This window comes from Pseudophryne corroboree, chromosome 4 (assembly GCF_028390025.1).
Source record: "Pseudophryne corroboree isolate aPseCor3 chromosome 4, aPseCor3.hap2, whole genome shotgun sequence".
NCBI classification, from domain to species: Eukaryota; Metazoa; Chordata; class Amphibia; order Anura; family Myobatrachidae; genus Pseudophryne; species Pseudophryne corroboree.
In genome coordinates, this window is record NC_086447.1 from 195,435,228 (window position 1) to 195,450,009 (window position 14,782).

At 43.6% G+C, this 14,782-nt stretch overlaps 1 protein-coding gene across 4 annotated transcripts in view; it reads left to right on the forward strand.

The window, feature by feature from the left end:
- KLHL6 (kelch like family member 6) overlaps positions 1-14,782 on the forward strand; it is a 255,477-nt gene that overhangs the window by 90,066 nt on the left and 150,629 nt on the right. Inside the window, exon 1 of one of the 4 annotated variants that reach the window (XM_063915701.1) lies at positions 11,382-11,686. The exons of the other annotated variants lie outside the window; for them this stretch is intronic. Within the exon in view, the coding sequence (XP_063771771.1) occupies positions 11,427-11,686 (260 nt within the window). The 5' untranslated portion in view covers positions 11,382-11,426. Of the gene's footprint in view, positions 1-11,381; positions 11,687-14,782 lie in introns of those variants that run through there. 4 annotated transcript variants of the gene reach the window in all.

The window sequence follows — 14,782 nt, forward strand, 5'->3', positions numbered from 1 at the left end:
AGCAGCTCCAGGACATCAGAAGCCTAAGTCTACCAGCAAACCTACTGCATGACAGGCTACCACCAGGGGGATCCTACATTGGGAGCCCATCTGTTGAATTTCAGAGAGATTTTGTGGAAAACCTGTTGAGATGCCTGAGTGTGAAGCCTAGTCACCCAGGGTACAAAATAGATTTTCTTTTACAGCCCCCTCATCATTTCTTCACCTCAGGTTTACCAGTTTCAGAAGAAAAGAGAGTGTTATTATAGGAGGCAATTGCAAAACTGTTGACTTCACAGGTGCTGCTTCCAGTCTCCCCTCACCAACAGAAGCAGGAGTTATACTTAAACCTGTTAATTATACCAAAGCCAGATTGTTCCGTCAGACCAATTCTGAATTTTAAATGCCTAAATCCATTTCTAAGTTGGAAGCCCTCCACTGAGTAATTGCAGCGCAGGAAAACAGGAGTTTCTTGTATCACTAGATATCAAGAACACATTTCAATCTGGGAACCGCATCAGACCTGCCTCAGATTTGCGATAAGGGACTCTCACTACCAGTTCCAGGCCCTCCCATTCGGCCTATCATCCGCAACCCGAGTATTCACAAAGGTGATGGTTGTGATGATGACACTTCTCTGTGCAAAGGGCGTGACCATCATTCCTTACCTGGACTATCTCCTCATATACGCTCAGTCAAGGGAGATTACTGGGAGAGTGGTACCTACGCTCACCTCCTAGAGTTAGTAAGGAAATATGTGACAGATAATCGTTGTGTATATCAATGCCTTTTATTGAGACACAATGCTCGGCATAAAGAGTATAATGCAATCAAATAGCAAATTATAAAATGGCAGCGATTGTTAGCACACAGGTGATGGATCACAATTAGGATCAAAGTCCAGATGTTGATGACACAGACTGTAAAATATAGTAGGAATTTGTAGCTCAAAGTTAGTACGTAATAGTCACGATCAAATAGGTCCCAAATGCTGGTTCCAGTAAAAATGGTGCGTTCCTTTATTGCACAATGGTGCTGTGAATCAGTAGATGTAAGGGTCTCTGTTCTAGAGAGCTGGCCTCCTGACCCTCCAGATACAGTACTCATCCCTCCATTGTATGATTGTGACGCTCCCAGGACTGGCGTCTAACTCTGAGGTCCCAGCCAATGGTGTTATCCGTTTTGTTGCTGCGCCTCTGTACAGTCTGTCCCTCCTTCCTGTCCCGTCTAGGATCCCTGCTTCCACGGCGTGTATGGCAATGTACCCCCGGAGTGGGGACCTGGAGGGTTGGGACGCCGGCTCTGTATCATGGATGGTTTCATCAATTTACCGAAATCACACCTGCAACTAATTCAGAGGTTACAGTTCCTAGGGATGATCTTCGATACAGTGCTTCAGGAGGTTTTCCGTCTGCTGGACAAACATCTGGCGTTACAGGAGTTGGTCCGGCTAGTTCTCCAACCTCAGCGAGTGTCTGTACACCTTTGCATCCACCTGCTGGGCAAGATGGTGGCTACATTCGAAACCATCCAGTATGGTCATTTTCATTTATGACCCTTTCAATTGGATCTCCTCTCCCAGTGGAAGGGGTTACACTTACAACTACATCGCCTAGTTTGCTTAACACCCAGAATGCGTGTGTCGCTCCTCTGGTGGTTGCAGACTTCTCACCTCCTAGAAGGGCATCGATTTGGCATATGGAACGGAGTTCTCTTCACGACAGATGCCAGTCTCTGAGGTTGGGGTGCGGTTACAATGGACAGTCACTTACAGGGGCGGTGGTCTCTTCACGAGTCATCCCTGCCAATCAACATTCTGGAGCTCCGGGTGGTATACAATGCACAGTCATCTTCATAGCTCCACACTGGGCTCGCAGAGCATGGAACGCAAACCTGCGGATTCTTCTAATAGACCACCCTTGGCCACTGACTCTCAGGGAGGAGCTTCTCCAACAGGGTCCATTTGTCTTTCCAGACTTACAGCGTCTGCATTTGATGGTGCAGCTGTTGAAACCGCATTGCTGGAAAAGAGGATCTGTGATTCCGACTATGCTTTGGGCTTGAATGCATGTGACTTCAGCGCACTGTTATCACGCGTGCGGAGGTGTCGCTTGGAGATCAGATGATCTCTATGCACCACCCGCCCATACAGTGTGAGCGGGAAACGGGTTGCATCGACCCGGCAACCCATTCACACTGCACCAGGATTGAAATACCGCGAGATGGGATATTTTCCCTGGGCCCTTTCAGACCATATGCACATGACCGTGTGTCATGTGCAATAACCCGGGTTACAAGCTAGCGGTCTAAAGAGGTATTACAATGCAGTTAAAATGCCGCTGGGATCCCGACTTGTGGCCAGAATACCAACATCAAAATACTGATAAAGGTGGGAATCCCGGCATCAAAATACAGGCGCATAGAATCCCAAACATCCTCTCAGTGGGACGCGCTGCATTAGAAGGGGGGTTAGGGTGTAGGGACGGGTAGGTTAGGGTTAGGTACTGAGGAGAGAGGGTTAGGTTAAGCACTTAGAAGGGGATGTTAGGGTTAGGCATGTGGGGTTAGGTTTCTATATACATTACCATTATCAGCGCTCTCTCACACCAAAATAATATTCAGATTTATAAGAGAGATACTCCAACAATAGCGCAGTGAATATATTTTCTTTTAGTGAAAAGACTGTATCTGTGGTTGACAAGCACAAAAGGTCAACTGTGTTATAAAGTCATCATGAAAATGGTTGACACAAATAAGGTTTTTATGTCCAAAATTTGTCCATTTCACAGCCTGTGACCACGATTAGTGAAAGCGTAGACCTCTGTGAGCTCACTATGCTCAACATACTTCGGGCAAATTATTATTACCAATAGTAGCCTAAATAGATGATAACTTAAGCAAAAGTTAAATGAAAAAAATAAATAAACTATTTGTGTGTTGACCTTGTCATGTTGACTTTTTGAACCTGTCGATCTTATGTACCTGTAGACTATAAGCACAGTCGACCTTTTTACCTGTTGACCTTTTGACCATACCCACCTGTTGCATGTCGACCATATTGGGTCGACCTTTTGTCTGTGTAACTAGACATTATCTATCTATTGACTGGAACCCGTGACTGCTTGGGGGTGGGACGGGTGGCCATGTCAGAAAGCGGGAGGCATCCGTCCACATTTTCTGAACTTGACAAGGCCAGTGTCTGCATCTTCCAAAGTATGTTAACTGGCCTCAGCTGCGGAGTTCAGGTGACCATTCTGAGTAATATGAGGCTTATTCAGGAGGCTAATGACTGCTGATGGTGATCTGATGCTGCCTCATTGGACGCAGCACTCGGATCTCAATGCTGGTAGTGGGCATCTTTTGTACTCAGACGCCTCCTGCAGTATTAGCATATTTTCACTTTGCTGCAATGCAGATAGCGTACAACTTAGAATCAGGCCCTGTGACAATATGAATATAAACATTTATTTTTCTAATGCCAACATTGTACATGCGGCCCAAATCAGACCTGATCGCTGCTGTGCGCTTTTGCAGAGGGCTACGATCAGATAGCCACTGTCCATAGAGAGTGAAAACCTGCCCCCTGCAAGTGTGCGAATGCATGTGTACACCAGACAGCGGACATCTACAAATCCGTTCGCAACTCACTCACCATTGAATGATTTTTCCAGTCTGTGCAGTCTGTGCGTAGCCCAGGACTTATGCCTACAGTGTAATACAAACAGGCTGATCGGGGCTGGAGCTGACATCACACATCCTCCCTGAAAATGCTTGGGAACACCTGCGTTTTTCCTGACACTCCCAGAAAATGACCAGTTACAACACACAAACGTCCTCTTCCTGTCAATCACCTTGTGATTGCCTTGCAATCAAAATTTTTGCACCATCCTGTCGCTGTTTGGCATCGTGCCTGCGCATTGCGGTGCATACACATGCGCAGTTATTTGATTATTGGCTGCTGTGTGATTTTACACAACAGTGATCAGGTCTGAATCAGGCCCATAGTGCTTTAGTGAAGGTACAGTATAATAATTAGAGATGAGCGGGTTCGGTTTCTCTGAAACCGAACCCGCACGAACTTCATGTTTTTTTTACGGGTCCGAGCAGACTCGGATCCTCCCGCCTTGCTCGGTTAACCCGAGCGCGCCCGAACGTCATCATGACGCTGTCGGATTCTCGCGAGACTCGGATTCTATATAAGGAGCCGCGCGTCGCCGCCATTTTCACACGTGCATTGAGATTGATAGGGAGAGGACGTGGCTGGCGTCCTCTCCATTAGAAATTAGATTAGAAGAGAGAGAGAGATTGTGCAGAGTCAGACAGAGTTTACCACAGTGACCAGTGCAGTTGTTGTTAGTTAACTTTTATTTATTTTAATATAATATATCCGTTCTCTGCTATATCCGTTCTCTGCCTGAAAAAAAACGATACACAGCAGCAGCCAGTCACACAGTGTGACTCAGTCTGTGTGCACTCAGCTCAGCCCAGTGTGCTGCACATCAATGTATAAAAGGCAAAGCTTATAATAATTGTGGGGGAGACTGGGGAGCACTGCAGGTTGTTATAGCAGGAGCCCCCAGGAGTACATAATATTATATTAATTTAAAATTAAACAGTGCACACTTTTGCTGCAGGAGTGCCACTGCCAGTGTGACTAGTGGTGACCAGTGCCTGACCACCAGTATAGTAGTATATTGTTGTATGTATTGTATACTATCTCTTTATCAACCAGTCTATATTAGCAGCAGACACAGTACAGTGCGGTAGTTCACGGCTGTGGCTACCTCTGTGTCGGCAGTCGGAACTCGGCAGGCAGTCCGTCCATCCATAATTGTATTACAATATATACCACCTAACCGTGGTATTTTTTTTTCTTTCTTTATACCGTCGTCATAGTGTCATACTAGTTGTTACGAGTATACTACTATCTCTTTATCAACCAGTGTACAGTGCGGTAGTTCACGGCTGTGGCTACCTCTGTGTCGGCAGTCGGCAGGCAGTCCGTCCATCCATAATTGTATTATTATTATAATATATACCACCTAACCGTGGTTTTTTTTTCATTCTTTATACCGTCATAGTGTCATACTAGTTGTTACGAGTATACTACTATCTCTTTATCAACCAGTGTACAGTGCGGTAGTTCACGGCTGTGGCTACCTCTGTGTCGGCAGTCGGCAGGCAGTCCGTCCATCCATAATTGTATTATTATTATAATATATACCACCTAACCGTGGTTTTTTTTTCATTCTTTATACCGTCGTCATAGTGTCATACTAGTTGTTACGAGTATACTACTATCTCTTTATCAACCAGTGTACAGTGCGGTAGTTCACGGCTGTGGCTACCTCTGTGTCGGCAGTCGGCAGGCAGTCCGTCCATCCATAATTGTATTATTATTATAATATATACCACCTAACCGTGGTATTTTTTTTTCTTTCTTTATACCGTCGTCATAGTGTCATACTAGTTGTTACGAGTATACTACTATCTCTTTATCAACCAGTGTACAGTGCGGTAGTTCACGGCTGTGGCTACCTCTGTGTCGGCAGTCGGCAGGCAGTCCGTCCATCCATAATTGTATTATTATTATAATATATACCACCTAACTGTGGTATTTTTTTTTCTTTCTTTATACCGTCATAGTGTCATACTAGTTGTTACGAGTATACTACTATCTCTTTATCAACCAGTGTACAGTGCGGTAGTTCACGGCTGTGGCTACCTCTGTGTCGGCAGTCGGCAGGCAGTCCGTCCATCCATAATTGTATTATTATTATAATATATACCACCTAACTGTGGTATTTTTTTTTCTTTCTTTATACCGTCGTCATAGTGTCATACTAGTTGTTACGAGTATACTACTATCTCTTTATCAACCAGTGTACAGTGCGGTAGTTCACGGCTGTGGCTACCTCTGTGTCGGCAGTCGGCAGGCAGTCCGTCCATCCATAATTGTATTATTATTATAATATATACCACCTAACCGTGGTTTTTTTTTCATTCTTTATACCGTCGTCATAGTGTCATACTAGTTGTTACGAGTATACTACTATCTCTTTATCAACCAGTGTACAGTGCGGTAGTTCACGGCTGTGGCTACCTCTGTGTCGGCAGTCGGCAGGCAGTCCGTCCATCCATAATTGTATTATTATTATAATATATACCACCTAACTGTGGTATTTTTTTTTCTTTCTTTATACCGTCGTCATAGTGTCATACTAGTTGTTACGAGTATACTACTATCTCTTTATCAACCAGTGTACAGTGCGGTAGTTCACGGCTGTGGCTACCTCTGTGTCGGCAGTCGGCAGGCAGTCCGTCCATCCATAATTGTATTATTATTATAATATATACCACCTAACCGTGGTTTTTTTTATACCACCTAACCGTGGCAGTCCGTCCATAATTGTATACTAGTATCCAATCCATCCATCTCCATTGTTTACCTGAGGTGCCTTTTAGTTCTGCCTATAAAATATGGAGAACAAAAAAGTTGAGGTTCCAAAATTAGGGAAAGATCAAGATCCACTTCCACCTCGTGCTGAAGCTGCTGCCACTAGTCATGGCCGAGACGATGAAATGCCAGCAACGTCGTCTGCCAAGGCCGATGCCCAATGTCATAGTACAGAGCATGTCAAATCCAAAACACCAAATATCAGAAAAAAAAGGACTCCAAAACCTAAAATAAAATTGTCGGAGGAGAAGCGTAAACTTGCCAATATGCCATTTACCACACGGAGTGGCAAGGAACGGCTGAGGCCCTGGCCTATGTTCATGGCTAGTGGTTCAGCTTCACATGAGGATGGAAGCACTCAGCCTCTCGCTAGAAAACTGAAAAGACTCAAGCTGGCAAAAGCACCGCAAAGAACTGTGCGTTCTTTGAAATCCCAAATCCACAAGGAGAGTCCAATTGTGTCGTTTGCGATGCCTGACCTTCCCAACACTGGACGTGAAGAGCATGCGCCTTCCACTATTTGCATGCCCCCTGCAAGTGCTGGAAGGAGCACCCGCAGTCCAGTTCCTGATAGTCAGATTGAAGATGTCAGTGTTGAAGTACACCAGGATGAGGAGGATATGGGTGTTGCTGGCGCTGGGGAGGAAATTGACCAGGAGGATTCTGATGGTGAGGTGGTTTGTTTAAGTCAGGCACCCGGGGAGACACCTGTTGTCCGTGGGAGGAATATGGCCGTTGACATGCCAGGTGAAAATACCAAAAAAATCAGCTCTTCGGTGTGGAGGTATTTCACCAGAAATGCGGACAACAGGTGTCAAGCCGTGTGTTCCCTTTGTCAAGCTGTAATAAGTAGGGGTAAGGACGTTAACCACCTCGGAACATCCTCCCTTATACGTCACCTGCAGCGCATTCATAATAAGTCAGTGACAAGTTCAAAAACTTTGGGTGACAGCGGAAGCAGTCCACTGACCAGTAAATCCCTTCCTCTTGTAACCAAGCTCACGCAAACCACCCCACCAACTCCCTCAGTGTCAATTTCCTCCTTCCCCAGGAATGCCAATAGTCCTGCAGGCCATGTCACTGGCAAGTCTGACGAGTCCTCTCCTGCCTGGGATTCCTCCGATGCATCCTTGCGTGTAACGCCTACTGCTGCTGGCGCTGCTGTTGTTGCCGCTGGGAGTCGATGGTCATCCCAGAGGGGAAGTCGTAAGCCCACTTGTACTACTTCCAGTAAGCAATTGACTGTTCAACAGTCCTTTGCGAGGAAGATGAAATATCACAGCAGTCATCCTACTGCAAAGCGGATAACTGAGTCCTTGACAACTATGTTGGTGTTAGACGTGCGTCCGGTATCCGCCGTTAGTTCACAGGGAACTAGACAATTTATTGAGGCAGTGTGCCCCCGTTACCAAATACCATCTAGGTTCCACTTCTCTAGGCAGGCGATACCGAGAATGTACACGGACGTCAGAAAAAGACTCACCAGTGTCCTAAAAAATGCAGTTGTACCCAATGTCCACTTAACCACGGACATGTGGACAAGTGGAGCAGGGCAGGGTCAGGACTATATGACTGTGACAGCCCACTGGGTAGATGTATGGACTCCCGCCGCAAGAACAGCAGCGGCGGCACCAGTAGCAGCATCTCGCAAACGCCAACTCTTTCCTAGGCAGGCTACGCTTTGTATCACCGCTTTCCAGAATACGCACACAGCTGAAAACCTCTTACGGCAACTGAGGAAGATCATCGCGGAATGGCTTACCCCAATTGGACTCTCCTGTGGATTTGTGGCATCGGACAACGCCAGCAATATTGTGTGTGCATTAAATATGGGCAAATTCCAGCACGTCCCATGTTTTGCACATACCTTGAATTTGGTGGTGCAGAATTTTTTAAAAAACGACAGGGGCGTGCAAGAGATGCTGTCGGTGGCCAGAAAAATTGCGGGACACTTTCGGCGTACAGGCACCACGTACAGAAGACTGGAGCACCACCAAAAACTACTGAACCTGCCCTGCCATCATCTGAAGCAAGAAGTGGTAACGAGGTGGAATTCAACCCTCTATATGCTTCAGAGGTTGGAGGAGCAGCAAAAGGCCATTCAAGCCTATACAATTGAGCACGATATAGGAGATGGAATGCACCTGTCTCAAGTGCAGTGGAGAATGATTTCAACGTTGTGCAAGGTTCTGATGCCCTTTGAACTTGCCACACGTGAAGTCAGTTCAGACACTGCCAGCCTGAGTCAGGTCATTCCCCTCATCAGGCTTTTGCAGAAGAAGCTGGAGGCATTGAAGAAGGAGCTAACACGGAGCGATTCCGCTAGGCATGTGGGACTTGTGGATGCAGCCCTTAATTCGCTTAACAAGGATTCACGGGTGGTCAATCTGTTGAAATCAGAGCACTACATTTTGGCCACCGTGCTCGATCCTAGATTTAAAGCCTACCTTGGATCTCTCTTTCCGGCAGACACAGGTCTGCTGGGGTTGAAAGACCTGCTGGTGACAAAATTGTCAAGTCAAGCGGAACGCGACCTGTCAACATCTCCTCCTTCACATTCTCCCGCAACTGGGGGTGCGAGGAAAAGGCTCAGAATTCCGAGCCCACCCGCTGGCGGTGATGCAGGGCAGTCTGGAGCGACTGCTGATGCTGACATCTGGTCCGGACTGAAGGACCTGACAACGATTACGGACATGTCGTCTACTGTCACTGCATATGATTCTCTCAACATTGATAGAATGGTGGAGGATTATATGAGTGACCGCATCCAAGTAGGCACGTCACACAGTCCGTACTTATACTGGCAGGAAAAAGAGGCAATTTGGAGGCCCTTGCACAAACTGGCTTTATTCTACCTAAGTTGCCCTCCCACAAGTGTGTACTCCGAAAGAGTGTTTAGTGCCGCCGCTCACCTTGTCAGCAATCGGCGTACGAGGTTACATCCAGAAAATGTGGAGAAGATGATGTTCATTAAAATGAATTATAATCAATTCCTCCGCGGAGACATTGACCAGCAGCAATTGCCTCCACAAAGTACACAGGGAGCTGAGATGGTGGATTCCAGTGGGGACGAATTGATAATCTGTGAGGAGGGGGATGTACACGGTGATATATCGGAGGGTGAAGATGAGGTGGACATCTTGCCTCTGTAGAGCCAGTTTGTGCAAGGAGAGATTAATTGCTTCTTTTTTGGGGGGGGTCCAAACCAACCCGTCATATCAGTCACAGTCGTGTGGCAGACCCTGTCACTGAAATGATGGGTTGGTTAAAGTGTGCATGTCCTGTTTTGTTTATACAACATAAGGGTGGGTGGGAGGGCCCAAGGATAATTCCATCTTGCACCTCTTTTTTCTTTTCTTTTTCTTTGCATCATGTGCTGATTGGGGAGGGTTTTTTGGAAGGGACATCCTGCGTGACACTGCAGTGCCACTCCTAGATGGGCCCGGTGTTTGTGTCGGCCACTAGGGTCGCTTATCTTTCTCACACAGTCAGCTACCTCATTGCGCCTCTTTTTTTCTTTGCGTCATGTGCTGTTTGGGGAGGGTTTTTTGGAAGGGACATCCTGCGTGACACTGCAGTGCCACTCCTAGATGTGCCCGGTGTTTGTGTCGGCCACTAGGGTCGCTAATCTTACTCACACAGTCAGCTACCTCATTGCGCCTCTTTTTTTCTTTGCGTCATGTGCTGTTTGGGGAGGGTTTTTTGGAAGGGCCATCCTGCGTGACACTGCAGTGCCACTCCTAGATGGGCCCGGTGTTTGTGTCGGCCACTAGGGTCGCTAATCTTACTCACACAGCTACCTCATTGCGCCTCTTTTTTTCTTTGCGTCATGTGCTGTTTGGGGAGGGTTTTTTGGAAGGGACATCCTGCGTGACACTGCAGTGCCACTCCTAGATGGGCCCGGTGTTTGTGTCGGCCACTAGGGTCGCTTATCTTTCTCACACAGCTACCTCATTGCGCCTCTTTTTTTCTTTGCGTCATGTGCTGTTTGGGGAGGGTTTTTTGGAAGGGACATCCTGCGTGACACTGCAGTGCCACTCCTAGATGGGCCCGGTGTTTGTGTCGGCCACTAGGGTCGCTTATCTTACTCACACAGCGACCTCGGTGCAAATTTTAGGACTAAAAATAATATTGTGAGGTGTGATGTGTTCAGAATAGGCTGAAAATGAGTGTAAATTATGTTTTTTGAGGTTAATAATACTTTGGGATCAAAATTACCCCCAAATTCTATGATTTAAGCTGTTTTTTAGGGTTTTTTGAAAAAAACACCCGAATCCAAAACACACCCGAATCCGACAAAAAAAATTCGGTGAGGTTTTGCCAAAACGCGGTCGAACCCAAAACACGGCCGCGGAACCGAACCCAAAACCAAAACCCAAAACCCGAAAAATTTCCGGCGCTCATCTCTAATAATAATACTAAAAAAACTGAATTACGGCAGATTGCAGGTCAGGTCTGAATCGAGCCCATAGAGCTTTAGTGAAGGTATAACAATACTGAAAAAAAAACACAATTACGGCAGAATGTGGTAAATAACAAAGATTCATGACACATGGGTGCATTGGTATAAAAGTCCTTAGTCTGATTATCTGGCATTCTAGACAGGAAGGATTAGAGAATTGCACTAATATATTGTGCAAAGTGGTTAGGAGAGGGAGTTTTAAAATATTGCGGCAACCGTCTGTGAAATCAGTCCTAAAATTACACAAGAACAGACCATCTTGATATAGTGTATTCATCTATGAAGGGGGAGGCCCTTTGTGATGTAGTCTCTATGAGCTATGCTATACTGTATGTTGTAAGACTGCAGCTACACAGTGAAATTTCTCCTTTTCGGCTGTCATCTGAGAAACTATAAGGCTTCCTGTTTTGCGTGTGCCAGTGATAGATAAGTTTAGAGTCATGAGCAGGAAATCCGCTTCACTTGCTAAGTGTGAGCGGCATCTCTAGGACAGGACTAGACACACCGCACTACCTATAGGTCACAACTATGGGAGAATTTGTGGAAAACAGTTCAGATGGCTTTATCATTCTGCTCAACAGCGAGTGCCCTAAAGAACTGGGGGAGCTCATTGATAACTCCAACGGAGAGATCCGAAAATTTGATGACACTGGATTTACTTTGGCTCTTCAGAATGGGCTAGAAAACCTCAGGCTGGAGAAGTCACTGACAGATGTCACTCTGTGTGTTGGCAGCAGTGTGTTCTCCTGCCACCGTGTTGTCCTAGCTGCTGCCAGCAATTACTTTAGGTAAGGCACACATGGAGTCAAGACATCAGTGCAGTTCATGTGTAGACACTGCAAGAATATGTAGCTAGAACAATTTTTCCCCCTCTATAGTAATGTGTTGATCTATGTAAACATGTATATACCAATGTATTATCTGTACTGAGATTTCAGATACTTATCATATTGCAGTCTGTTTTCATCAACTTGATTTATGGATATTTTATTTCTTATACAAACCAACAAGTTGTATAAAAGGATATTTTAAGGGTAAGAAAACTCTAATGGAAATGTATAAAACGTTGTTGTCAGAATTTAATGTTTCGAAAAATCTTTTTTTTTTTTAGGATTTTTTTATTTTTAGTAATTTCACTACCAATATAATATTTGAACTTATTGCATATTGGTTTATAGAAACATAGAATTTGACCACAGATAAGAACCTCTTGGTCCATCTAATCTACCTATCTTTTAATCTTTTGGTAACTTCAACCTTATTTGATCCTTACTTCTTTGTAAGAATATCCTTATGTCTATCCCACACATGTTTAAATTACTGTCTTAGCCTCTACCACCTCTAATAGGAGGCTATTCCATCTATCCAGTGGGTCATTCCGTGTCAAGTGGACCAATTTTGAAAATCATTCACTCTTGACCATCTCCGATGAAATTTTGCATTAAGGTCGGTATATATGTAGAACTAACTCTGGTAAAACTTCAGTTCACAGTATGCAGTAGTAGTGGAGTTGTGGCCCTGGTAGTGCAGGTAGGTGAAACTGTCATCGACTCCATGGTGCACAATCAGCAATGTTCAAGTAATTGCTGTGGCAGATTTATAAGAGCAAAAGTTGTGAAAGTGCACATGCTTATACAATTTTTGATGCTGATATCAAAAATTGCTGTCTCGAGGCTTACAGAAAAGTACGTTTTGGACAATATGAGGCCAAAGTAGGCCAAAATATCCGTTGTGTAAATTTTTTCTGGAATTCCGCTGCCCATATCTCCAAAGAAAAACATTATTTTAGTATGACATTAGTATAGCTAACTATCCAAGTGGACAGCATCAAAATCCTAAAATAACAGACATTAAAGTTACTTAGTTGCTGTGATAATGTCATATAAAATTGCTTTCACAAACTGCACGTTAAATTTTCCACCATCTTTGAAGTCCAATAGCAAAAAAAGAAGCATTACCTATTTTCTTGAAACAACATTAATCAAAAAGAGCAGACTTTAAATTACAACATAATATTTTTCTGGATAGAGGTTTTGCCTCAGAAGGGAGAAAATAGGCTTTAAATTTAGGTCACTTTTGGCTTACACAGTACTTAATATTATGGACACAGTCTATTAATATTTAATTCAAACATATCAGTGACACAACATGTGTATGCAACAATATATGAACAAATACAAAACAAACTATGATTTTCACTTACTTATTGGCACATTAAAAAGTTTTATTAAATGAATTAATTACTTTTATTAAATTAATTAATAATTAATATTTTTATTATATTAACAATTTAAAGTAAATCTTGTCAAAGTTGATTTTTTTTATAATCTTCATCTTAATTAAACTAAAAATATATTATTCTTTAGTGGTCCAAAAAAATATTTTTAAAATCAGCACTAAAAATTGTATCGTTGTGCCTAATTACAAGATTCAAACGCTCATTGTCTTATAGTGAGAACCATTTAAACATGCCTCATTGTCCATAATATTAAGTACTGCATAAGCCCAAAGTGACCTAAATTTAAAGCCATTTCTCCCTTCTGAGGCAAAATGCCTATCCAGAAAAATATATGTAGTAGTTTAAAATCTGCTCTTTTTAATTATTGTTTTTTTAAATAAATTGGTAATGCTTCTTTTTTACTATTGAACTTCAAAGATGGCGGAAAATGTGACGCCCGATTTGTGAAAGCAAATTTAGAATACATGAATCATAGGAACTAATAACTTTAAAGTCTGTTAATTTATTATTGTGATGGTATCCACTTGGATAGTTAGCTATACTAATGTAATACTAAAGTGATGTTTTCCTTTGGAGATAAGGGGAACTGAATTCCAGAAAAAATTTACACAACTGATTTTTTGGCTTACTTTGGACTCATACTGTCAAAAAAGTACTTTTCTGTAAGCCTTGAAGCAGCAATTTTTGAAATCAGCATTAAAAGTTGTGTAGGCAAGTGCACTTTCACAACTTTTGCTCTTATAGATCTGTCACAGCAGTTACTTGAACATTGCTGTGTACCGTGGAGTCGGTGACAGTTTCACCTACAGTAACTCCACATCCAGGGCCACAGCTCCACTACTATTGCATACCGTGAACTGAATCTTTACCAAAGGTAGTTATACATATATACCAACCTTAATGCAAAATGTAATCAAAATCAGAGATGGTCAAGTGGGGGGCCCTGGTCCACTTGACATGGAATGAGACCACCATCCTTTCTGTGAAGTAATTTTTCTCAGATTTCTCCCTCCAGTTTCAGTACATGTGCTCGTGTTCTAATACTTCTCTTCCCTTGAATAATATTTCCCTATTGTACCTTGTTAAAACCTTGAGATACAGTATATGAAGTTTTCTATCATGTTCCCCCTTTTCCTTCTCTGCTCTATACTATACATTTTTTTATTGGGACATGTACTAAGCAGTGATAAAAGTGGAGAAGTGAGCCAGTGGAGAAGTTGCCCATGGCAACCAATCAGCTGCTTTGTATACTTTTATAGTATGCAAATTACAAAAGTTACATCAATGCTGATTGGTTGCCATGGGCAACTTCTTCACTGGCTCACTTCTCCACTTTTATCACTGCTTAGTACATGTCCCCCGAGTCTTTCTGGGTAAGTTTTGTGATGTAAACCATGTACCATTTTAGTTGCCCTGCTTTGTTTGCTCTCTAATGTATTTATATCCTTCTGGAGATATGGCCTCCAGAACTGAACACAGTATTCTAGATGAGGCCGTACCATTATTACTTCTTTCTTTTTGCTATTGATTCTTCTCCCTATGTAACCAAGCATCTGACTAGCCTTTCTCATTGCTTTGTTACATTGCTTAACCTGCCTTTACGTTACCTGAAATAGGGACTCCTACATTCCTTTCTTCCTCAATA